Source organism: Ranitomeya imitator, chromosome 6, assembly GCF_032444005.1.
Source record: "Ranitomeya imitator isolate aRanImi1 chromosome 6, aRanImi1.pri, whole genome shotgun sequence".
NCBI lineage: Eukaryota > Metazoa > Chordata > Amphibia > Anura > Dendrobatidae > Ranitomeya > Ranitomeya imitator.
In genome coordinates, this window is record NC_091287.1 from 112080418 (window position 1) to 112106793 (window position 26376).

A 26376-nucleotide genomic window follows, 5' to 3' on the forward strand; every position below is an offset into this window, starting at 1 on the left:
TATAAAACCACAGAATTCACAGGTGTAGGTGGTTTTTCTTATCCCTGTAATATTTGAGTCAGCTATGAGCAGATCCTAGTATTACTACTATTCCTTATACATCATTCAGTAGGGAAAATCCAATAATTAGTGGCAGATTAAACATATGTAATACTGATGTATTAGACTGCTGTTACCTGTAGTTGGTCCTTTAAAATAGCTAGAATGATCAGATGCATCTAGTTCATCTTCAAGTTCCGAATACACATCTGACAAAAAAATTGTAGAATAAAACAGATAATAAAAAAGACATAGTATAATTAATACAATTTATTAGCAGTGGCAGGCATGTGTATTAAATACTTAAAGAGACATCTACATGCTCATCTATATATTTGTTGTATCAAACAAAAGGTGCCAATTTATAATAATGAGTGCACTTTATTATAATTGCCTATTCATAATAATGAAACCCCCCAAAATGAATCTGAGTAAAGACCGCTTATACTGATGCTACTCACAACCCATTGATGTTAAAATTGATGAGATGATGAATATTTTAGGAATGCTTTGAAAGGACTTTTGATTGAATTAGATAAATGACTACAATCTACACTGCAGATTGCTGTTTCTAAAGTTTTTTTTGATTATCAAGGGCAAATATTTACCTATAAAAATAAAATGAGACACTGTCAGATTGCTGTAACAGAATAAAAGGGTAACTCAGTGTTAGGACTGGCGGAACGCACCGAGTAAATAATGAGATGATATTAGGTGCGTTCGCAGTCCGGGGTCCACCGTGCAGGAGAGAACCCGCTGCTGGCAAATGGCGGCACTATATGGCAGTGGAAACTAACTCTGTTACGTCACAGAGCCTTAATACTGCACCAAGAGCGCAAGCAAGAAGTCACAGAACTCAATTCCAAGACTCGGGATTGGGTTCGTCTAGAGTAGACCACTTGCGCTCAACACCGCAACTGGGTGTCAGAATAAACAAAAGTAATTTTAAGCACAAGAGTGCGAGCAGTGCCGCACTGGCAGATGCCACTAATCACCCCACCCAGACTTGGGTTGGAAAGCACTTTAGTAACGCACGGCGCCCCACTGGCGGTCACAGCAAAAGACGCTGTAACTTGTGTTAAATACTGAGATGCTGTAACATATGCTTAATGCTGATAGCTCAGCCGGGCGCTAAATAGCATACATCCACCTTTTGCGAACAGTCATACACAAGGGATGGGATGTTTAAAGAACGACTTGCACTCAACACACAAACGTTTTCAAATGTACACTAGCGCATGGCCATGCAAACCTTTTATAGCTTCAGCAACTACAGGACCTTCCCAGAATAACCAATGGGAGGCTGCCACAGAAGTTGAGCACCTTCAGGACCTTCCTAGAGGACCAATGGGATTTGCTACAGTATTTACGCATGTGACCCTTGATCTCCAACGAGAGATCTTGCCCTGGGCATGCGCAGAAGGGAAAAAGCAGGACTTAGTCCCAAAAACGTCTGCTCGACGCAGCCCAGCACTGGCTACAATGGTAGAAGCTGGAAAGGCAGCAGCAACCCTTTGCACAGAGTCAGACTGAGCAAGACATAGGGACCGACGTCTCCGCTGAGCAGCCTCCACTGCGGCAGGAGAAAAATGGGAGACCGCAGCGGAGATGTACCGAGATTCCCCCTGTGCAGAGGCGGGAATTCGACCCCAAACACTCAGTACCCTCTGACAGAAGCAATGGCAAAACAAATGTTGGGGAGCGGTTTTATCAGATCGGTATCTACATTGCTTTTTGTCCTTTTATACAGTACAGACCAAAAGTTCGGATTTACCTTCTCATTTAAAGATTTTTCTGTATTTTCATGACTGAAAATTGTACATTCACACTGAAGGCATCAAAACTATGAATTAACAAATGTGGAATTATATACTTAACAAAAAAGTGTGGAACAACTGAAATTATGTTTTATATTTTAGGTTCTTCAAAGTAGACACCTTTTGCTTTGATGACTGCTTTGCACACTCTTGGCATTCTCTTGATGAGCTTCAAGAGGTAGTCACCGAGAATGATTTTCACTACACAGGTGTGCCCTGTCAGGTTTAATAAGTGGTACTTCTTGCCTTATAAATGGGGTTGGGACCATCAGTTGTGTTGTGCAGAAGTCTGGTGGATACACAGCTGATAGTCCTACTGAATAGACTGTTAAAATTTGTATTATGGCAGAAAAAAGCAGCTAAGTAAAGAAAAACGAGTGGCCATCATTACTTTAAGAAATGAAGGTCAGTCAGTCCGAAAAATTGGGAAAACTTTGAAAGTGTCCCAAAGTGCAGTGGCAAAAACCATCAAGCGCTACAAAGAAACTGCTACAACCAATAGAGATAGTGAAGTAAACACACGATCAATAAATAGTAGAAACAAGAGATCATTTATTAATATACTAGAAAAATACACATATACATATTCCAATACAAAAAATAGCATATAGATAATTACAACAGAGATGTAATACTAAAACTCTGCTGCCCATGGACTATACTGTATAACAACAAAGACATACAAAACTGGGGCCGCCCATTACCATCTATGCTAATGAAGTAAAATACCCCAAAATTGTACAGATGATAATCATACTGCGGTAAAACATCTCCTCATACAGCAATGGAGATGGGCCATACATATATAAACAACCACCACCAATGTAGTGACGGTGTCTCACCCCCAATAGGCCATTATCCATCTACCATATAGAGCAGGGGTCCCCAACTCCAGTCCTCAAGGCCCACCAACAGGTCATGTTTTCAGGATTTCCTTTGCATTGCACAGGTGATGCAATTATTACCTGGGCAAGACTAAGGAAATCCTGAAAACATGACATGTTGGTGGGCCTTGAGGACTGGAGTTGGGGACCCCTGATATAGAGAATTCATATGCCAATAATAGGCCAAAACCCATCAGTAATATCCAGATTATGTGTGCCCATTACCTGCAGCCATCGCATAGGTGGATCAGCGGTACCCAGATGAACCCCGACGCACGTTTCGCTGTACCTGCAGCTTCGTCAGGAGGTAACTACCTGTGTGCATGGCGTCTATTATATGTTGGCTGAAAAAGCCCAACTACTTGCAGCTGTGGCGGCGCATTCCCGGCATCTTGCCATCCGATGACGAGCGCGGCGCTCAGGGATCGCGTCACCCGATCACATGGTCCGGTCACATGACCGCACCTGTTACCAAGGCAGTGCGATGCCTGTACAGAGCACCGCCACCCCCATCGACCAGCAGCGCATGCGCAGGTCGCGCTCAAGTATGCATCTAAACAATGAAGACGTCTGCCAGGTAAAAGACAGTCGTATACCTCAACCGAACTATATACCATAGATAGTGCACACTGTAAACCGGTCAGTGACCGCCCATAGATGAAAAATGGAAGATGTATACATAACTATGTGCCACCCATTGCCTAACCTATTTGAACGTAAGACACCATGACTACCAGTGCATACTCGCACAGCATTCAGGCTTACTATACACAATTATTGTGGTGTCTATACAGCATGATGAAAAGTGTGAATAAACGGGCATATGTACATAAAATAGATAAAGGTAAATAACAGTGCAAATCTGTGGACTGTATTACAAAGACCATGATTGGCTGTGCACTAGGCACATGCCCGATAGTATCTCATGCTATCAGACACCACATCAGTACATTAATAGTGCTAGAAAAAACAATGCCATTGTTTACAGCTATATATAATACATAGGAGATATTACAAGGAAACATACTATAACAGCCATAAAGCGACCAATCACTATATCTATAACCACCTAAAGCCATAAATCTTATGTATCAATTATTATCTTCAAACAGGGTTTTTTCCAGTGGAACAGTTTGTAGCTCCAATTCAATAACGATGGACGGCTTGTTCATCATCCATGGACCTATCATCAGTATTTCTTTAACGCCAGATAGAAAAGTTGAGGTAAGTACATGGCCTACATACCTAGACAGATAAACATAAGTGAATAAAAACACAAAGAAACTGGTTCACATGAGGACCGCCCCAGGAAAGAAAGAACAAGAGTCACCTCTGCTTCTGAGCATAAGTTTATCCGAGTCACCAGCCTCAGAAATCGCAGGTTAACAGCAGCTCAGATTAGAGACCAGGTCAATGCCACACAGAGATCTAGCAGCAGACACATCTCTGTTATGAACTGGTGATTCAGAACCACAATGGACCTAGTGGTTAAGAGCACACAAGAGACCTGATAGTTACTAATAACATAGGACGAGCTCTGAGACGTGGGAACTCTGCTGACCGCAATCCCTAATCCTATCATACCACACTAGAGGTAGCCGTGGAGCGCTCCTGACCAGACCTAGGCGCCTCGGGCACAGCCTGAGAAACTAGCTAGCCCTGAAGATAGAAAAATAAGCCTACCTTGCCTCAGAGAAATTCCCCAAAGGAAAAGGCAGCCCCCCACATATAATGACTGTGAGTAAAGATGAAAATACAAACACAGAGATGAAATAGATTTTAGCAAAGTGAGGCCCGACTTACTGAATAGACCGAGGATAGGACAGATAGCTTTGCGGTCAGCACAAAAACCTACAAACAACTACGCAGAGGGCGCAAAAAGACCCTCCGCACCGACTAACGGTACGGAGGTGCTCCCTCTGCGTCTCAGAGCTTCCAGCAAGCAAGAAAAACCAATATAGCAAGCTGGACAGAAAATATAGCAAACAAAAGTAACACAAGCAAAACTTAGCTTATGCAGGGCAGACAGGCCACAAGAACGATCCAGGAGAGAGCAAGACCAATACTGGAACATTGACTGGAGGCAAGGAACAAAGAACTAGGTGGAGTTAAATAGAGCGGCACCTAACGACTTAACCTCGTCACCTGAGGAAGGAAACTCAGAAGCCGCAGCCCCACTCACATCCACCAGAGGAAGCTCATAGACAGAACCAGCCGAAGTACCACTCATGACCACAGGAGGGAGCTTGACCACAGAATTCACAACAGTACCCCCCCCTTGAGGAGGGGTCACCGAACCCTCACCAGAGCCCCCAGGCCGACCAGGATGAGCCAAATGAAAGGCACGAACCAGATCGGCAGCATGAACATCAGAGGCAAAGACCCAGGAATTATCTTCCTGACCATAACCCTTCCACTTAACCAGGTATTGGAGTTTCCGTCTCGAAATACGAGAATCCAAAATCTTCTCCACTATATACTCCAACTCCCCCTCAACCAAAACCGGGGCAGGAGGATCAACGGATGGAACCACAGGTGCCACGTATCTCCGCAACAATGACCTATGGAATACATTATGGATGGAAAAAGAAGCTGGAAGGGTCAAACGAAAAGACACAGGATTAAGAACCTAAGATATCCTATACGGACCAATGAAACGAGGCTTAAACTTAGGAGAGGAAACTTTCATAGGAATATAACGAGATGACAACCAAACCAAATCCCCAACACGAAGTCGGGGACCCACACAGCGCCTGCGGTTAGCGAAACGTTGAGCCTTCTCCTGGGACAATGTCAAACTGTCCACCACATGAGTCCAAATCTGCTGCAACCTATCCACCACAGCATCCACACCAGGACAGTCTGAAGACTCAACCTGCCCTGAAGAGAAACGAGGATGGAAACCAGAATTGCAGAAAAACGGCGAAACCAAAGTAGCCGAGCTGGCCTGATTATTAAGGGCGAACTCAGCCAAAGGCAAAAAGGACACCCAATCATCCTGATCAGCAGAAACAAAACATCTCAGATATGTTTCCAAGGTCTGATTGGTTTGTTCAGTCTGGCCATTTGTCTGAGGATGGAAAGCCGAGGAAAAAGACAAATCAATGCCCATCCTAGCACAGAAGGCTCGCCAAAACCTCGAGACAAACTGGGAACCTCTGTCAGAAACGATGTTCTCCAGAATGCCATGTAAACGAACCACATGCTGGAAAAACAATGGCACCAAATCAGAGGAGGAAGGCAACTTAGACAAGGGTACCAAATGGACCATCTTAGAGAAGCGATCACAAACCACCCAAATGACCGACATTTTTTGAGAGACGGGGAGATCCGAAATAAAATCCATAGAGATATGTGTCCAGGGCCTCTTCGGGACCGGCAAGGGCAAAAGCAACCCACTGGCACGAGAACAGCAGAGCTTAGCCCGAGCACAAATCCCACAGGACTGCACAAACGAACGCACATCCCGCGACAGAGACGGCCACCAAAAGGATCTAGCCACCAAATCTCTGGTACCAAAGATTCCAGGATGACCAGCCAACACCGAACAATGAACCTCAGAGATAACTCTACTCGTCCATTTATCAGGGACAAACAGTTTCTCCGCTGGGCAACGGTCAGGTCTATTAGCCTGAAATTTTTGCAGCACCCGCCGCAAATCAGGGGAGATGGCAGACAAATTACCCCCTCTTTGAGAATACCCGCCGGCTCAGGCAAACCCAGAGAGTCGGGCACAAAACTCCTAGACAGGGCATCCGCCTTCACATTTTTAGAGCCCGGAAGGTACGAAACCACAAAGTCAAAACGGGAGAAAAACAGCGACCAACGAGCCTGTCTAGGATTCAACCGTTTGGCAGACTCGAGATAAGTCAAGTTCTTGTGATCAGTCAAGACCACCACGCGATGCTTAGTTCCTTCAAGCCAATGACGCCACTCCTCGAATGCCCACTTCATGGCCAGCAACTCTCGATTGCCAACATCATAATTACGCTCAGCAGGCGAAAACTTCCTGGAAAAGAAGGCGCATGGTTTCATCACCGAGCCATCAGAACTTCTTTGCGACAAAACAGCCCCTGCTCCAATCTCAGAAGCATCAACCTCGACCTGGAACGGGAGCGAAACATCTGGTTGGCACAACACAGGGGCAGAAGAAAAACGACGCTTCAACTCCTGAAAAGCCTCCACAGCAGCAGAAGACCAATTGACCACATCAGCACCCTTCTTGGTTAAATCAGTCAACGGTTTAGCAATACTAGAAAAATTATTGATGAAGCGACGATAAAAATTAGCAAAGCCCAGGAACTTTTGCAGACTCTTCAGAGATGTCGGCTGAGTCCAATCATAAATGGCCTGAAGTTTAACAGGGTCCATCTCGATAGTAGAAGGGGAAAAAATGAAACCCAAAAATGAAACCTTCTGAACACCAAAGAGACACTTAGACCCCTTCACAAACAAAGAATTCGCACACAGGACCTGGAACACCATTCTGACCTGCTTCACGTGAGATTCCCAATCATTCGAGAAGACCAAAATATCATCCAAGTATACAATAAGGAACTTATCCAGGTACTCTCGGAAGATGTCATGCATAAAGGACTGAAACACTGATGGAGCATTAGAAAGCCGGAATGGCATAACCAGGTACTCAAAATGGCCCTCGGGCGTATTAAATGCTGTTTTCCATTCATCGCCCTGTTTAATACGCACAAGATTATACGCACCACGAAGATCTATCTTGGTGAACCAACTAGCCCCCTTAATCCGAGCAAACAAATCAGACAGCAGCGGCAAGGGGTACTGAAATTTGACTGTGATTTTATTTAGAAGGCGGTAATCAATACAAGGTCTCAGCGAACCATCCTTCTTGGCCACAAAAAAGAACCCTGCTCCCAATGGCGACGACGACGGGCGAATATGACCCTTCTCCAAGGATTCCTTTACGTAACTCCGCATAGCGGCGTGCTCAGGCACAGACAAATTAAACAGTCGACCTTTAGGAAACTTACTACCAGGAATCAAATCGATAGCACAATCGCAATCCCTATGCGAAGGTAGGGCACTGGACTTGGGCTCATCAAATACATCCCGGTAATCCGACAAGAACTCTGGGACCTCAGAAGGGGTGGATGATGAAATAGACAGAAATGGAACATCACCATGTACCCCCTGACAACCCCAGCTGGACACAGACATTGATTTCCAATCCAATACTGGGTTATGGACTTGTAGCCATGGCAACCCCAACACGACCACATCATGCAGATTATGCAACACCAAAAAGCGAATATCCTCCTGATGCGCAGTAGCCATGCACATGGTCATCTGGGTCCAGTACTGAGGCTTATTCTTGGCCAAAGGCGTAGCATCAATTCCTCTCAATGGAATAGGATACTGCAAGGGCTCCAAGAAAAACCCACAGCGCCTAGCAAACTCCAAGTCCATCAAATTCAGGGCAGCGCCTGAATCCACAAATGCCATGACAGAATAGGATGACAAAGAGCAGATCAAAGTAACGGACAAAAGAAATTTCGACTGTACCGTACCAATGGTGGCAGACCTAGCGAACCGCTTAGTGCGCTTAGGACAATCGGAGATAGCATGAGTGGAATCACCATAGTAAAAACACAGCCCATTCTGACGTCTGTGTTCTTGCCGTTCAGCTCTGGTCAAAGTCCTATCGCACTGCATAGGCTCAGGTTTATGCTCAGATAATACCGCCAAATGGTGCACAGTTTTACGCTCACACAAGCGTCGGCCGATCTGAATGGCCAAAGACATAGACTCATTCAGACCAGCAGGCATAGGAAATCCCACCATGACATCCTTAAGGGCTTCAGAGAGACCCTTTCTGAAAATTGCTGCCAGCGCACATTCATTCCATTGAGTGAGCACAGACCACTTCCTAAACTTCTGACAATATATCTCTACCTCATCCTGACCCTGACACAGAGCCAGCAAATTTTTCTCTGCCTGATCCACTGAATTAGGTTCATCATAAAGCAATCCGAGCGCCAGAAAAAATGCATCAATATTACATAATGCAGGATCTCCTGGCGCAAGGTAAAATGCCCAGTCTTGAGGGTCGCCACGTAATAAAGAAATAATGATCTTAACTTGTTGAACTGGGTCACCAGAGGAGCGGGGTTTCAAAGCCAGAAACAGTTTACAATTATTTTTAAAACTCAGAAACTTAGCTCTATCTCCAGAAAACAAATCAGGAATAGGAATTCTTGGTTCTAACATAGAATTCTGAACCACAAAGTCTTGAATATTTTGTACTCTTGCAGTGAGATGATCCACACAAGAAGACAGACCTTTAATGTCCATCACTACACCTGTGTCCTGAACCACCCAAATGTCCAGGGGAAAAGAAAGACAAAACACAGTGCAGAGAAAAAAAAATGGTCTCAGAACTTCTCTTTTCCCTCTATTGAGAAGCATTAGTACTTTGGGCCTCCAGTACTGTTATGAACTGGTGATTCAGAACCACAATGGACCTAGTGGTTAAGAGCACACAAGAGACCTGATAGTTACTAATAACATAGGACGAGCTCTGAGACGTGGGAACTCTGCTGACCGCAATCCCTAATCCTATCATACCACACTAGAGGTAGCCGTGGAGCGCTCCTGACCAGACCTAGGCGCCTCGGGCACAGCCTGAGAAACTAGCTAGCCCTGAAGATAGAAAAATAACCCTACCTTGCCTCAGAGAGATTCCACAAAGGAAAAGGCAGCCCCCCACATATAATGACTGAGTAAAGATGAAAATACAAACACAGAGATGAAATAGATTTTAGCAAAGTGAGGCTCGACTTAATGAATAGACCGAGGATAGGAAAGATAGCTTTGCGGTCAGCACAAAAACCTACAAACAACCACGCAGAGGGCGCAAAAAGACCCTCCGCACCGACTAACGGTACGGAGGTGCTCCCTCTGCGTCTCAGAGCTTCCAGCAAGCAAGAAAAACCAATATAGCAAGCTGGACAGAAAATATAGCAAACAAAAGTAACACAAGCAAAACTTAGCTTATGCATGGCAGACAGGCCACAAGAACGATCCAGGAGAGAGCAAGACCAATACTGGAACATTGACTGGAGGCAAGGAACAAAGAACTAGGTGGAGTTAAATAGAGCAGCACCTAACGACTTAACCTCGTCACCTGAGGAAGGAAACTCAGAAGCCGCAGCCCCACTCACATCCACCAGAGGAAGCTCATAGACAGAACCAGCCGAAGTACCACTCATGACCCCAGGAGGGAGCTTGACCACAGAATTCACAACACATCTCTACAACAACTGTTAAGAGGAGACTTTGTGCAGCAGACCTTCATGGTAAAATAGCTGCTAGGAAACCACTGCTAAGGACAGGCAACAAGCAGAAGAGACTTGTTTGAGCTAAAGAACACAAGGAATGGACATTAGACCAGTGGAAATCTGTGCTTTGGTCTGATGAGTCCAAATTTGAGATCTTTGGTTCCAACCACCGTGTCTTTGTGCGATGCAGAAAAGGTGAACGGATGGACTGGTTCCCACCGTGAAGCATGGAGGAGGAGGTGTGATGGTGTGGGGGTGCTTTGCTGGTGACACTGTTGGGGATTTATTCAAAATTGAAGGCATACTGAACCAGCATGGCTATCACAGCATCTTGCAGCGGCATGCTATTCCATCAAGGTTGCGTTTAGTTGGACCATCATTTATTTTTCAAAAGGACAATGACCCCAAACACACCTCCAGGCTGTGTAAGGGCTATTTGACCAAGAAGGAGAGTGATGGGGTGCTACGGCAGATGACCTGGCCTCCACAGTCACCAGACCTGAGCCCAATCGAGACAGTTTGGGGTGAGCTGGACCGCAGAGTGAAGGCAAAAGGGCGAACAAGTGCTAAGCATCTCTGGGAATTCCTTCAAGATTGTTAGAAGACCATTCCCGGTGACTACCTCTTGAAGCTTATCAAGAGAATGCCAAGAGTGTGCAAAGCAGTCATCAAAGCAAAAGGTGGCTACTTTTATAAGACATAATTTCAGTTGTTTCACACATTTTTGTTAAGTATATAATACCACATGTGTTAATTCATAGTTTTGATGCCTTCAGTGTGAATGTACAATTTTCAAAGTCATGAAAATACAGAGAAATCTTTAAATGAGAGGGTGTGTCCAAATTTTTGGTCTGTACTATAAATCACCCGAGTGGAGTGCAATTCCCGCCGACGCCGGCAGCAGAGATGGATAAATTAATATCTCCGTCTCCTCTGCAGCTGTGCTGCGAGCATGTCATGCGAGAGGATCGGAACACAGAGTACGGCACCCAGCTCACACTTGCAGCAGAGCAGGAGCTGAGTGTCCTTCGCATATCGCATCCAATACTCTTAAATCGGATGTGATTCTCTAATGGGCAGCACGGTGGCTCAGTGGTTCGTACTGCAGCCTTGCAGCGCTGGAGTCCTGGGTTCTAATCCCACCTTGGACAACATCTGCAAGGAGTTCTCCCCGTGTTTGAGTGGGTTTCCTCCATGTTCTCCGGTTTCCTCCCACATTCCAAAGACATACTAATAGGGAATTTAGATTGTGAGCCCCATCGGGGACAGCGATGATAATATGTGCAAAACTGTAAAGCACTGCGGAATATGTTAGTGCTATATAAAAATAAAGATTATTATTATTATAGTGGGACCCCGGCCATAAAGTGACATTGATCCGAATTGTAAAATTTGGCCCAGTCATGAAGGTGAAAACAGGCTTGGGGGCTGAAGGGGTTAAAAGACTATGAAAAGAATTGTGTTCATTAGTCATTAATAATATGTGCATAGTTGAGATGGTTCCATGATTCTAGACTGGTTAACTTAAAAAATGTTGAAAGGTTACAAAGGGATTATTTTCCTTGACTACAAGTAGCTCTTGGCTCCAAGTAATCCTTTTTCTTATTTATTTTTGGTAACTTTATGGTACTTCCTATATCCTTTTAGAAATAGAGTATAAACTGTTACAATTATTATTGTCTGCCAATGTCACCACCACAGCCTGTCAGCAGAGACCGGGAGTAGAGGTGGAAAGAGGGGAAGTGAGTAATGTTGAGTTTACTACCTCTAATACAAGCAAACTGATATGCTTTTAAAAATAAGTGACAAATCCCTTTAATAAATTTAATCCCTCAAACAAACTATCACTTGACCAAAAGTTAAAAAAAAAAGAAACAGAAAATGAAATATTACCTTTACCAAGGTTGTCTATGGAGTAGCCATCGTTTGGGAGAAAAACATCAGAACTTTTATCACTGTTACTTGGCTGCAATAGTCCCAAGGGAATAAAAGCATTCTCTGAAATGTCACTTTTGCAGCTTGCTATTCCACTGCTACTGCTGCTACTGCTCAAGCTGGATTTCTCATATTGGTCCTAGGACAAAAGGTGAAAAGGAGTCAAATGCAAATCACAATAACATCAACTACAGTTGAGAGCAGAGTCTACATCATTCTTATGTAGATAAATAAAAATAGAAATAAAAAAAATAGAAGAAAGCATATAAGCAATAAAAACATAACATGAGGTTAAAAAATAATCTTCCTAAAAGTAACTTTAATGACTAGACAAACATTACAGGGAAAACACAAGGCAAAATTATTATGGCCAATATGGGGCAAGAAGTGGTGTTGAAGGATTCAAGGAAAGCATACAAAGAAGTCATGTACTTAACATTGTAAGATTAGATTCACATGAGGCAGAATTTTATTGCAGAAATTTCTGTGATTAAGAATCTGCTTCATTCATCTACAACCTCAATTACAAATAAGTTGCCACGTTATGAAATATGTAAAGAAAACAAGAATACCATGATTTGGAAATCAGCTACAGCCTAAGGATATTCACAACAGAACATAGAATACAGATCAAAAGTTGAAAGTTGGACATTTTTACATTTCATTTGAAAAAAATAACTTATTTAGAAATTAACGGCGGCAAGGCATCCCCAAAAAAGTGGCAATTTGGTTTGGAAAAGTAAGTGTCACTAATGAAAAAGAGCTAGGGGGTCAATTTCTATCTGGGTCACATAATTGTGCATAATAAGAGAATGTTATCGAGGCACAGTCTTTCCAAAGCAAAAATAGTCAGAAGTTCATGAATGTTCTGTTATGGATAAAATATTGTTAGATGAGATTTCCAAATCTTTGCATTCATTTTATTTACATTTTATACAATGTCTCAACTTTTGGGGAATTTAGGTTGTAAATTGGGTTGTTTTGGTGGCCTCCATGTAAAAACTCAATTCAAGTAAAAAAAATAAATGGAAAAAAAAGGAAAAACAATCAAGCAAAAATTAGATCCCATCCTGTTGAGCTCTTCAAAAAATTATACAATTACCATGAAATACAGCAAAACTAATTTTGGAGAGTTTAGAGTGCATATAAAGTGGGAACGGAAAGTACTCATACCCCTTTAAATTTTTCACTGTCACGCTCACGCCCTGACTGGTGGGCGTGAGCTCGGGGGGGGGGGGGGGGTTGCGGCCCCACTGTGCCACAAACCAGACTACCCTGGAAGGGGCGTGACTTTAACAGCTGCCTGGGTATTCACTGGAGCCTCTGATGGTGTGGTCAGGCTTGTGCAGCAGGCAGCTGCCAGGTTCTACTTCAGGGTGGTGTCTGGCTGTGGCTGCTGATCCCACTTGGGAGACAGGAACACTAGGATTGGTGCGGGCATCAGGCAGGTCTAGCAGATGAGCACGGATGAGATTCAGACGAGTAGGCTGGCACGGCTGAGACACAGAGCTGGCAGAGACACGGCAGAGAACACAGGGCTGGCAGGAACACAGCAGAGAACACAGGGCTGGCAGGAACGGTGTATGAAGGTGTGGTGTATGAAGGAACAGGTAGGGACCTGTTCACACAGGAGGTGCAGGTATGGATATGTAGTATGAATGAACAGGTAGGGACCTGTTCACACAGGAAGAGAACCACAAGGCTGTGGACAGGAGCGGTATAGCAGCAAGAGATAGCGCAGCAATAAAAGCTGAGCAGAACCACAAGGAATATGGAGAGGAGCTGCAGCAAGGGATTACTGCAGCTGCAGAAGCTAAGCAGAGAGGAGCCACAAGGAATATGGAGAGGAGCTGCAGCAAGGGATTACTGCAGCCGCAGAAGCTAAGCAGAGCAGAGCCACAAGGAATGTGGAGAGGAGCTGCAGCAAGAGATTACTGCAGCCGCAGAAGCTAAGCAGAGCAGAACCACAAGGAATGTGGAGAGGAGCTGCAGCAAGAGATTACTGCAGGAGCTAAGCAGAGCAGAGCCACAAGGAATGTGGAGAGGAGCTGGAGCAAGAGATTACTGCAGAAGCTTAAGCAGAGTAGAACCGCAAGGAATGCGGAGAGGAGCTGCAGCAAGAGATTACTGCAGCAGCAGAGCAGAACGGAGCAGAACCACAGGAGTGCGGAGCAGAGGTAAAGCCACAAAGTTACAGAGCAGGCAGAGCCACAAGAGTGCGGAGCAAAAGCAGACTGAGAACACAAGGAAAGACACAGCAGAGAAGGAAGCCACAGACAAGGAGACTGAGATAAGACTAAGTTCAGACAAGGCAATGGAACAAGACACAAGGACAAAGACACAGGGACCAGGATATTCTGCCTCCTGGAGGGCGGACAACAAGATCAAGGCAAGGCAAGGAGAAAAGCCTCCAGAGAGGGAGTAACACAGAGCAAGGCCTGGCAAACTCAGAAGCTAAACATAAACTGAGCTAACACATTGCACAGGCCCAGACCACAGGATGGAGCTGCACTATATACTGGAGGCCTCTTGGTAATTGGTCAGGAACAGATTAGACAGATGCACCTGATTCCTATAAGAACCAGAGAGTTCAGGCGCCTCACCCCTATACAGACAGCCATGAAGCATGCAGAGAGCAGAGACACAGAACATGGAGCTAGCATGAAACAGAAACCACATCATGACCTGGAGCAGTGGGTAAGATAGTGTGAGAGATGCAAGGCCATGCCGTGATGCCAGCAGAGTTGTTACATTCACTCTTTGTTTCATTGCAGCCATTTGGTAAATTCAAAAAAGTTCTTTTTTTCTCATTATTGTACACACTGCACCCCATCTTGACAAAAAAAAACAGAAATGTAGTAATTTTTCCAAATTTAAAATATAACATGGTCATAAGTCTTCAGAAACCTTTGAGCTACTACAGCCATGATTCTTCTTGGGAATGATGCAACACGTTTTTCACACCTGGATTTGGGGATCCTCTCCAGTTCCGTCAGGTTGGATGGTGAACATTGGTGGACAGCCATTTTCAGGTATCTCTCCACAGATGCTCAATTGGGTTTAGGTCAAGGCTCTGGCTGGGCCAGTCAAGAATGGTCACAGAGTTGTTCTGAAGCCACTCCTTTGTTATTTTAGCTGTGTGCTTAGGGTCATTGTCTTGTTGGAAGGCAAACCTTCGGCCAAGTCTGAGGTCCAGGGCACTCTGGAAGAGATTTTCATCCAGGATATCTCTGTAGTTGGCCGCATTCATGTTTCTTCAATGACAACCAGTCGTCCTGTCCCTGCAGCTGAAAAACACCCCCATAGCATGATGCTGCCACCACCATGTTTCACTGTTAGGATTGTATTGGGCAGGTGATGAGCAGTGCCTGGTTTTCTCTACACATATCGCTTAGAATTATCACCAAATAGGTCTATCTTCATCTCATCAGACCAGAGAATCTTATTTCTCATAGTCTGGCAGGCCTTTATGTGTTTTTTAGCAAGCTCTATGTGGGATTTCATATATCATGCACTGAGGAGAGGCTTCCGTCGGGCCACTCTGCCATAAAGGCCCAAATGGTGGAGGGTTGCAGTGATAGTTGACTTTGTGGAACTTTCTTTCATCTCCCTACTGCATCTCTGGAGCTCAGCCACAGTGATCTTGGGGTTCTTCTTTATCTCTCTCACCAAGGCTCTTCTCCCATGATTGCTCAGTTTGGCTGGACGTCCAGGTCTAGGAATACTTCTGGTGGTCCCATACTTCTTCCAATTAAGGATTATGGAGGCCACTATGCTCTTAGGAACCTTGAGTACTGCAGAAATTCTGTTGTAACCTTGGCCAGATCTGTGCCATGCCACAATTCTGTTTCTGCGATCCTTGGCCAGTTCCTTTGACCTCATGATTCTCATTTGGACTGACATGCACTGTGAGCTGTGAGGTCTTATATACACAGGTGTGTGACTTTCCCAAATCAAGTTCTATCAGTTTAATTAAACACAGCTGGACTATAATAAAGAAGTAGAACCACCTCAAGGAGGATCACAAGGAAATGGATAGCATGTGACTTAAATATGAGTGCCTGAGCAAAGGCTCTGAATATTTATAACCATGTGATATTTCAGTTTTTCTTTTTTATTGAATTTGCAAAAATGTCTATATTTCATTTTTTTTCAGTCAAGATGGGGTGCAGAGTGTACATTAAAGGGAACCTGTCACCTGAATTTGGCGGGACCGGTTTTCGGTCATATGGGCGGAGCTCTCGGGTGTTTGATTCACCCTTTCCTTACCCGCTGGCTGCATGCTGCCGAAATATTGGATTGAAGTTCATTCTCTGTCCTCCGTAGTACATGGCTTCACAAGGCAATCTTGCCTTGCACAGGCGTGTACTACGGAGGACAGAGAATGAACTTCAGTCCAATATTGCGGCCAGCATGCAGCCAGCGGGTAAGGAAAGGGTGAATCAAACACAGAAAAACTCCGCCCATATGACTGAAAACCGGTCCCGCCAAATTCAGGTCACAGGTTCCCTTTAATGTGAAAAAAATTAACTTGGATTCGCCCGACTTTTTTGTAAAGTTTGCGCTCGGGGCCGGACATGACACGAACTTGCATCCAAACCCTGAACTCGGACTTTACATATATTGGATGGGAAGAGGGAGATGTAAAAAAAAGCAGAAAATTATTAATAAACATTAGAGCAGCCCCGGAAGCAGATGCGGCTGGGAGACAGGGGGACGGAAGGATGCATCGCTGGACAGGTAAGTATAATTCTAATGTTTATTATTAATTTTCTGCTTTTTTTTTTTACAGCCCGAACTGGACCCGAACTGTAACATGGGTTTCCCAAGGAAACCCGTGTTCGGGACCATGTGACTGAACACTATGTGTTTGGTACGGTCCTGAACTTTACAGTTCAGGTTTGCCTATCCCTAGTTAAAAGTGTTGTCCAGGATTTTAAAATAAAAATGTCTGAAAGCAAAAAATAAAAAAAGGAACTTAAACTCATCTTCCATACATGTAAGCACCACTGATTAGGCCAGTGATTGGCTGCAGCAATCACAGGATTGTATGGCATGTCATCAGTGAAGAGAAGGGAACAAAAATCTTTATTTACTGAAAGATAATGTCATGAAAATTTTGCTATTTTGATACATTTAAATACTTTTAAAAATGATATTTGAATGATCTCCAATGAAAGAAAATTCTAAACCAGTTAAATACTTCTAATAATAGAAAGTGTGAAAATCAGTATCTTGACAGTTTTCTGAGGTCAAACACTGTCAGTAACATGAAAAAAGAAAAAAAGTGTAAAAGCAATATACTTTACCTATCCAAGCAGAAAAGTTGAAATGACAAATGGAACCTCACTAAATAAGTATTAAAACATAAGTCCACTTTTCAGGTTGAAAATGTGAAAATATGAACTGTGGAGGCTCATCCCCAGGAGGAAAAACTATAAAGTATATCAAAGTCTACCTTTACTTATATATAACATCTTAGATTCCTTGATTTAGTGAGACATCCTGATATTCTTCATACTATTGCAACACTAGTACTAAACAAACCACTTAGAAGGGAAATCCAGCCAAAATATTAGTAATTCAATACAGCACGTAAACCTCTGACCCTACATATGGTTTTTTTTAGCCAAATGCGAAGAAATTCACACAAACACTTCAAAATCTTGTGGCAAGCCTTTGCAGATGAGTGGAAGCTATTGTAACCATAAAAGGATATCCCCAACTCGAAATAAAAAGCCATGATTTTAGCAAAGGGTGTCCATCAAACTTTTAGGCTAGGTTTACATGATGCAGTCAAGATGTGTTTTTTGCCATGATTTTCCAAGTGGCCAAGCACTCATTGCACCATTCCGACCCATGATGACCATGCCTCACAGCTTTCCTGTATGCTGATTGACAGCGCTTGCTTAGTCAAAGTGAGTGTGGCCTGAAAAGAAATCTATGGTATGCGAGAACAAAGCTGCTAAAGGGTTCACATGATGAGGTGGATTTTGTAGGCCGTAGAGAGAGCAATATGGACCAAGCATGACAAAACAACGCAGTGGATCGTGCCAGATGGCGCATGGATCAGCAAGGACTAGAACAGCTGGGTATGCAGGATAGCAGACAGACAAGCAGAGCAGGAAGCACTGAATGAAGCTGGGCTAGATGTGAAGATAACACTAGAGGTATAGACAATCTGCAACATGGGTGACGTGTCAGAGTGTTTGCTGGGTTTCCATAATAAGCCAAAATGGACTCGCTCAAATGGAACTGGCCATAGGGATAGGAAACACAGTCCAGCACCTGAGCCTGATGGACAGTAAGCTGCACTTGCTCATGTAGAAACACTGTGTGCTCACATGCCAGTTTTCTATCTTCTTTTCGAGCTTGTCAAGCGATAGCTGTCAATCAACATACAGTGAGGCATGGTAATTGAGGGGCAGAATAGTGCACTGGGTGCTTGGGCATGACAAGGGTGCACTAGTTAGCCTCATTTGCATATTGAACTGCTTTTTATGCAGATCATAGGCCACATTTATTACACTAAAAGTCTGATTTTTATAGGAGCGAGGTCTCCTATATGACCATGTGGCTAATTTAAAAAGTGTTTTTTGCAGTAAAAGACTTTCTTCCATAGAAATAAGTAGCTGAATGGAAAAAACTCCTTCATACCATTATCTGGGCTTCCAGTGGCGTAACTACAAAGTGAGGGGCCCCGATGCGAACTTTCAAATGGGGCCCCCCGCGCCAAAATATTTCCCACCGAAATTCACATTTTCCCTATTCATTTCGCACACTATAGTCGTGTTGCAATGTTGTGTAGTCTGACCTAATACTGCCCTGTACTCGCTGAGAAAAATGATTTTATAACTAACATGTCCCTATAGTAATATGTCCTCCCTCGCTCTAATTCCAAGCGCACTCCCGGCGTTTGAACTCTGTGTGCTGTTTCTTCCTGGTATGATGCTGCAGTGCGTCATTTCCAGACCTGTGCAGTGTGGGGGTGTATTGGGTGTACTGGTTGGCTCTGGAGCATACGCACTGCACATTCTGACACTGGCAAGTACACGCAATACTCCCCCACAGTGCACATGCTGGGCTCTGCCCACAGCCGTGTACAGCCCGTACACACACGGCTTCGCTCCGAGAACCCGTACACACACGGCTCCGCTCCGTACACCTTGTACACACACGGCTCCGCTCCGTACACCTTGTACACACGCGGCTCCACTCCTTACACCTTGTACACACGCGGCTCCGATCCCTACACCTTGAACACACGGCTTCGCTCCGAGAACTCCGTACACCTTGTACACACACGGCTCCGCTCCCTACACCTTGTACACACGTGGCTCCGCTCCCTACACCTTGTACACATGCGGCTCCGCTCCCTACACCTTGTACACATGCGGCTGTGCTCTTTACACCTTGTACACACGCGGCTCTGCACCGTACACCTTGTACACACGCGGCTCCACTCCTTACACCTTGTACACACGCGGCTCCGCTCCATACACCTCTTACACACGCGGCTCCGCTCCATACACCTCTTACACACGCAGCACCACTCCATACACCCCATACATACACAAATCCGCTCACCTCTTTCACCCACGGCTCAGCTTTGTACACACCTGACTCCGCTCCGTACACCTTGCTCCACTACATACATACACGGCTCCGCTCTGAACACCTTGTACACACACGGCTCTGTTACATAAACATCCCCTCATTCAGCACCATGACAATCAAGCACAGCAGAGTCCTGCATAGTGCATACACTGAGGCCACTGATCATGTGACCTGACTCCTCCCCTCCTGTGACCTCATCACAGGTCCTGTGCGCATAGAACAGGTAGGTGTGTGTGTGTGTGTGTGTGTGTGTGTGTGTGTGTGTGTGTCAGGTGTAAGCAGCACATCACTCACCAGCTAATGCCTGCCATCTCTCCAGCTTCAGTCAGTGACACGTACAGCCCTTCTGCTAGGTCACATGTCCTTCACGGACACGCCCACTCGCCGCACACTGCTGAAAGTCTGGGGAAGCTGTGGGCGTGGCCAGCAGGATGCGTGCGTGACTTGTCTCCTTCCCCTGCTACTTGTTTGCTGGACTGGGCGAGCCCTGAAAACACTGTGGGCCCCGTCGCAGTCGCGACCCCTGCGACCGCAGTTGTTACGCCCCTGTGGGCTTCATATTTTATTGTAGACGCTATGAATAGGTAATGTTTCACCACCAAACTCAGATTCACTTATTAGACTGATTGTGAAATGGGATTCACCACTCTAGAGAACTTGTTTCCATTACTGCAGTCTAGTTAGGAACTAATTAGGATTGTTTGTGCTGCTTCACCATGGCAAACTATTTCATAAAGGCCATGACACAGCGCTTGTGTGCTGCACTGAAATTCTGTAAAGATTAATGAAACTTGGGATGCGAGATATTTACTGCCATTCACTCCATATACAATAATTGTACAGTAAGGTGGGACAAATCTGACAAATCAGAAATGTCACAAACTGACTTTTGGCAAAACTAGCACACTATTACAATGTCATAGTTTACAGTTATTGAGCTCTTTAATACAATCTATATTACTGGCAAAGTTTGGTTATGGTGCCTACATGGCTGTGTGATTGACTTTTTTTCACCTGTTTACTATGAGCAAATTTGACCTCAAGCAGAGGAGGGGTATCTGAAAACTTTTAACCACATACTGTATGTCATAAGTACAAATATAAAATATTCTGTATATCATAATTCCACGCATCACATGTAAGTGTGAAGATTATAGACTGTCAATGTGTTTCATAATCTAATGAGACTTTTCATAGATTTTTATCTACTGAAAATCTGAGAGAAATTTAAAGAGCCAATTATAGAAATAATTACATTTTTGCAATCATAGACTTCTCCAATACTGATTTTTTCACACATTTATTTCATAAAAAAATCAGTGAAAAGCATCTTTTTGTAAGCAATAAGACTGAAATATGGAGACAGCCTGTGTTGTGAAAAATCTGTGGTAAGTTGTTTCATATAGATACTCTGTCAGACAGTTTTTATTAGTGCAATGAGGCACTTTGTTGTTATGAACATGACACACAGGTAACACGAATAAGAAAGACATACTACAGAGAGATGCCGCACCCACACCCTACTTGTCCCTGTACAGACTAAACAATCCCTATCTGCACAACTCATAATTAGTGTTTCAAACACGCAGCGTCCAGATGTTACAGCATAGTGGAGGGGATTTAATGAAATCTCGTCTCCACTATGCGTGGTAACAGGCACCCGGCGGCCCTGCGACTCCGGACATGCGGCTCATCTTTTAAGATCGCAGTATGTCCGTATACCTTGCGGCGACGCTGCGTCGCTGCAAGGTATAACACAGGGCCCTATGGTGGGGTGCGATGATCCTGGATGTGTGCTATGAACACATCCGGCATCATCTCGTCACAGAAAGGGGCGGAGCTTAGCGCGGAGCGGGTTAGCTGCTCCAACCAAACTGCCGGCCATCCTGAAGGTGGACACATACCCTTATAGTGCTATTAAAACAATCCTACAAATGTATTTCCCTGGCTTCTGAGTCTTTGCAATAGTTATAAATAGTGATGAGCGAATATACTCGTTACTCGAGATTTCCTGAGCACGCTCGGGTGTCCTCCGAGATTTAGTTTTCATTGCCGCAACGGAATGATTTACATTTGTTAGCTAGCATAAGTACATGTGGGGGTTGCCTGGTAGCTAGGGAATCCCCACATGTACTTATGCTGGCTAAAAGATGTAAATCATTCAGCTGCGGTGATGAAAACTAAATCTCCGAGCACTAAAAAATACTCGGAGGACACCCGAGCGTGCTTGGGAAATCTCAAGTAACGAGTATATTAGCGCATCACTAGTTATAAACCAAGACAATACATTAGAATGAATGTGGCTTTGATTCAGGAAATATCTGGTTTACATACAGTAAGTATAAATCAGACATGCTTTACCATTAATGACACTTGAGAATATACATAGTAAGCGGCGGTTCTCTTTGTATAGGTCTATGGTTCATTATTGCTGGATATTTATTATACTTTTTGAAGGATTTCTGATTGAAATACAAAGTGTTCTGCCTTTATAAACATATTTAACTGAAAATGTTTGCAGAAAATCATTGACGGACGACTTATTTTGCTGACTTTTTTTGTGCAAACTTTAGGATAACGTTTATCAGTGTCAGGAAGGTGTCAAATTTTACTGACGTCTATTCTTTTTTTACTGAATGTAAAAATTACATTTTCATGCTCAGTAAATGTGCTGACAATCTGGAGCATGGTGGCTCAGTGGTTAACACTACAGCTTTGCAGCTCTCGTGGTTGTGCGTTCAAACACGACCAAGGACAACATCTGCAAGGAGTTTGTATGTTCTCGTGTTTGTGTGGATTTCCTCCGGGTTCTCCGTTTTCCTCCCACATTCCAAAGACATACTGATAGGGAAATTAGATTGTGAGAGAGTGATGATGACGTCTGTAAAGCGCTGTGGAATTAATGGCGCTATATAAGTGAGTAAAATAAATAAATACATAAAGAAGTAAAGGTACAAAGATTGGAAAACTACATAGAAACAAAGGCTCTGTGTCATGTTCAGCAAACATTTCTAGAAAGGCCCTTTCCTTCTTGAACAATCCTTACAATTTTGCTAGGTGCACACATAGCATTTTTTTTTCTTTTTCAGTTCTTTTGCGGAAAAGCCATTAACTGATTAAAAAGGAATGGGAAATTTGGACTTTGTTCAGTGCTCTCCAAAAGCTCCACCAAAAATTGAATGGGCATATTTAGAAAAGCAGTTTATGTGAATACAATCTTTATTGATAATCACATTATCATATATTGATCAGGATCACAGACAATCTAGAAACTAGAGAAAACTGCAATGAAGTTTTCACCTGCTAAGTACCTTAGGTGTAAGAATTACATGAAATCTCAAGTTGAAAAATGTGTAATGAAATATGATGTGGAAAGTGGAGACGTGAGATGAAAGTGAAAGGTTTTCTTAATAACCTTTTTGATTTCTAGATCATGCGTTATACACTGTAGTACTTATCCCTCTGCTGGAACTGTAGTCATGCTGCACTGGGAACATGAAGGGTCATGAATCGAGGGCCATCTGACACAAAAATGGGTATGCTCCATAAAATATGGTGTGCAGGTCATATGCCATATTGCTAGCCAATTACATCATTTATCACATCTGATACATACAGGTTGTAACTAAGAACTGACTGATGCTAAACAACAATAAGATAAAGAAATCTGGAAAGAAAAGTTAGAAGAAGAAAGGTGAATGTATCAGGAAATAGGACAATTTTCAAGAAATAATGACTTGGCTGGTGTTTTTATTTTTACTTTGAAATCTAATTATCACTATTCTGAGCACCCTTAATCATAGTAAGTTATCATGGTTTCTATGATTGAGGCTATGTGCCCATGTTGCAGAAATGCTGCGGAAATGTCCGCAGCATTTCCGCAACTCCCTGCCGCGGGTAAAATGCATGCAGAATTTGCATAGTGCCTATGCAGCATCAATAGTAAAAGATAGAATGTCAAAAATAATAAAAAAAATATGGTTATTCTCACCTTCTGACAGCCCCCGATCTCCTCACCGGCACTCCCGATACGTTCCGTTTCCAGGGATGCTTTGTGCGAAGGACCTTTGTGATGTCATGGTTGCGTGACCGCGACGTCATCTCAGGTAATTCGTGCAATGCTTTCCTGGGAACAGAAGCTGCCGCATGCAAAGCTGAGAGGCGGGAGGACTCCGGGGTCCATCAGAAGGTAAGTATATCACTATTTTTTATTTTAATTATTTTTTTTTACAGGACCCGGGTACCATCCTCACATGAAGCACTCACTTTACGCATGGTGGGCATAGCCACATGCGTAAAGTGAGGGTTTCAATGTAATCCTATTGCGGCGGAATTGCAGCAATTCCGCAGAAATAATGAACATGCTGCGGATTTTACCACTATGCAATTCCGCAGCAGGAAAATACAAAGCATGGGCACAGCAACTGCGGAATCCCATAGGATTGCATGGGAATGCGTTTTTTAAGCGTTTCCGCTGCGGTATAAAATGTGGTGGACACGCATAAAAAAACGCAACGTGGGCTCACAGCCTAAGGGGGCAGAGTGCACCACAAACGCGTGAGTCCTTTGATCTCTCCTCAATTCTCTGTTTTTAAATGGATTAAAAAATACATTGACATATTAACTTTTACAGGATAGAAGTGCCGAACGTCTTCTTAGGGTATGTTTCCACGTTTAGGAAACGCTGCATTTTTTACGCTGCGTTGAGCCGCAGCGTCAAAAACTCAGCATCCAGATGTTACAGCATAGTGGAGGGGATTTCATGAAATTCCATCTCCACTATACATTAGAAGACGGATGCGGCATACCCGTGAAAACGCACCTGCGGCGCGTCTTTTAAGAACGCAACATGTCCTTGCATTGCAGAAAAAACGCAAGGACAGCACAAGTGACCTGCCAGTGACCTCAGGTGCAGATTTGGTCAGGATTTTACCTGCATAAAATCCTGACCAAATCCTGATACAATCCTGAACAAACCCTAATTCTTCCAATTAACATAAATACTTTAAAAACAAACACTTTTTCCAAACAGGACAAGCTCCGTTAAAACTGGCACAAATGGCATGAATATCAAAATAAGATTATACTATAAATCTTGGAATTAAGTAACCAACTATGTTTATGCTACCTATAACTATACTTGTTTTTAGTCTCTCCACTATAAAGGAGAATGTTTGTACCCCATATATAAAACGAATATTGAATGTTCATTTACTCAATGTGCACACTTGCTTTTTCTAAAAACACACTTTATAGTAAGCCTACCTTTTGCTCTTTAGCACTAGAATTCCACTGATGGTTAGAGATATGGAATAGTGTCGCCACCGCATAAAGACTCTGGCCTGACTGAACATAGATAAAGACGTTCCTTGTGGCTTACTGATAGAGGGTTTGTTCCCCTGGCATTGTATTAGTAAAGATTTAGCTGTTTTTGCCCTCATTCCATGATTCTAATACTGCAATCCCATGACATATCATCATGAGTTGCTAGTCACTGCTTAGCATACATTACTTTGGAAGCAGGGCTGGACTGGGACTAAAATTCAGCCCTGGCATTTGAAGTTACACAGGCCCACTTGTCACATGGTGACTGTATAATATCTTCATACACTTGTAGGTTACAAGAAGTGAGGGGAGTGTAACATGACTATATAACATATAATTACAGCTGTATCCAGCATTACAGATCAGTCCTATTTATTGCTTTTTGTTGCATTACCAAGAAAAGCCGCTACTTTACCTACATAACTGGATCTCGTAGATAATGAAGGCATTGAGATGACCAAAGGCTATGGAACCTCATTCTGATGCTCCATAAACGTTGCCTACAGCCACATTTGGTTCCGCTGCGCAGCATGAGATTCGGTGACACTGAATATTCAGATATTCCGGGTCTTGCGCTGAGCTCGGCGACAGTGAAGAGCGGTATTGTTACTACCGTCACCGCTCTTCAGAGTCGCTGGATCTTGCCAGGTCTGGGCTAGTAGTGGGGGTGTCTGATAGACACCTCTCCATTACACTGAACTCCTCGTGTTCTCTCCCTCTACTAACCTACCTTTGCCTGACATTGCCATCTCCGTGTGCGGTTCCACCATTACTCCAAAGCAACATGCCCGCTGCCTTGGGGTCATCCTTGATTCTGACCTTTCATTCACCCCCTACATCCGATCACTGGCTCGCTCTTCTTACCTGCATCTCAAAAACATTTCTAGAATTCGCCCTTTTCTTACTTTCGACTCTGCAAAAACTCTGACTGTTTCACTTATTCATTCTCGTCTGGACTATTGTAACTCTCTACTAATCGGTCTCCCTCTTGCAAAACTCTCCCCGCTCCAATCTGTCCTGAATGCTGCAGCCAGGATCATATTCCTCACCAACCGTTACACCGATGCCTCTACCCTGTGCCAGTCATTACACTGGCTACCCATCCACTCCAGAATCCAGTACAAAACTACTACCCTCATCCACAAAGCACTCCATGGCTCAGCACCACCCTACATCTCCTCCCTGGTATCAGTCTACCACCCTACCCGTGCCCTCCGCTCCGCTAATGACCTCAGGTTAGCATCCTCAATAATCAGAACCTCCCACTCCCGTCTCCAAGACTTTACACGTGCTGCGCCGATTCTTTGGAATGCACTACCTAGGTTAATACGATTAATCCCCAATCCCCACAGTTTTAAGCGTGCCCTAAAAACTCATTTGTTCAGACTGGCCTACCGCCTCAATGCATTAACCTAACGATCCCTGTGTGGCCTATTTATAATAAAA

At 43.9% G+C, this 26376-nt stretch overlaps 1 protein-coding gene across 2 annotated transcripts in view; it reads right to left on the reverse strand.

Moving 5' to 3' along the window:
• NEK10 (NIMA related kinase 10) overlaps positions 1 to 26376 on the reverse strand; it is a 337168-nt gene that overhangs the window by 89191 nt on the left and 221601 nt on the right. For both annotated transcript variants that reach the window (XM_069730006.1, XM_069730007.1), the window contains exons 27-28: positions 11947 to 12127; positions 177 to 248 (exon numbers count right to left, since the gene is read on the reverse strand). In XM_069730006.1, coding sequence (XP_069586107.1) covers positions 177 to 248; positions 11947 to 12127 — 253 coding nt within the window. The remainder of the gene's footprint in view (positions 1 to 176; positions 249 to 11946; positions 12128 to 26376) is intronic.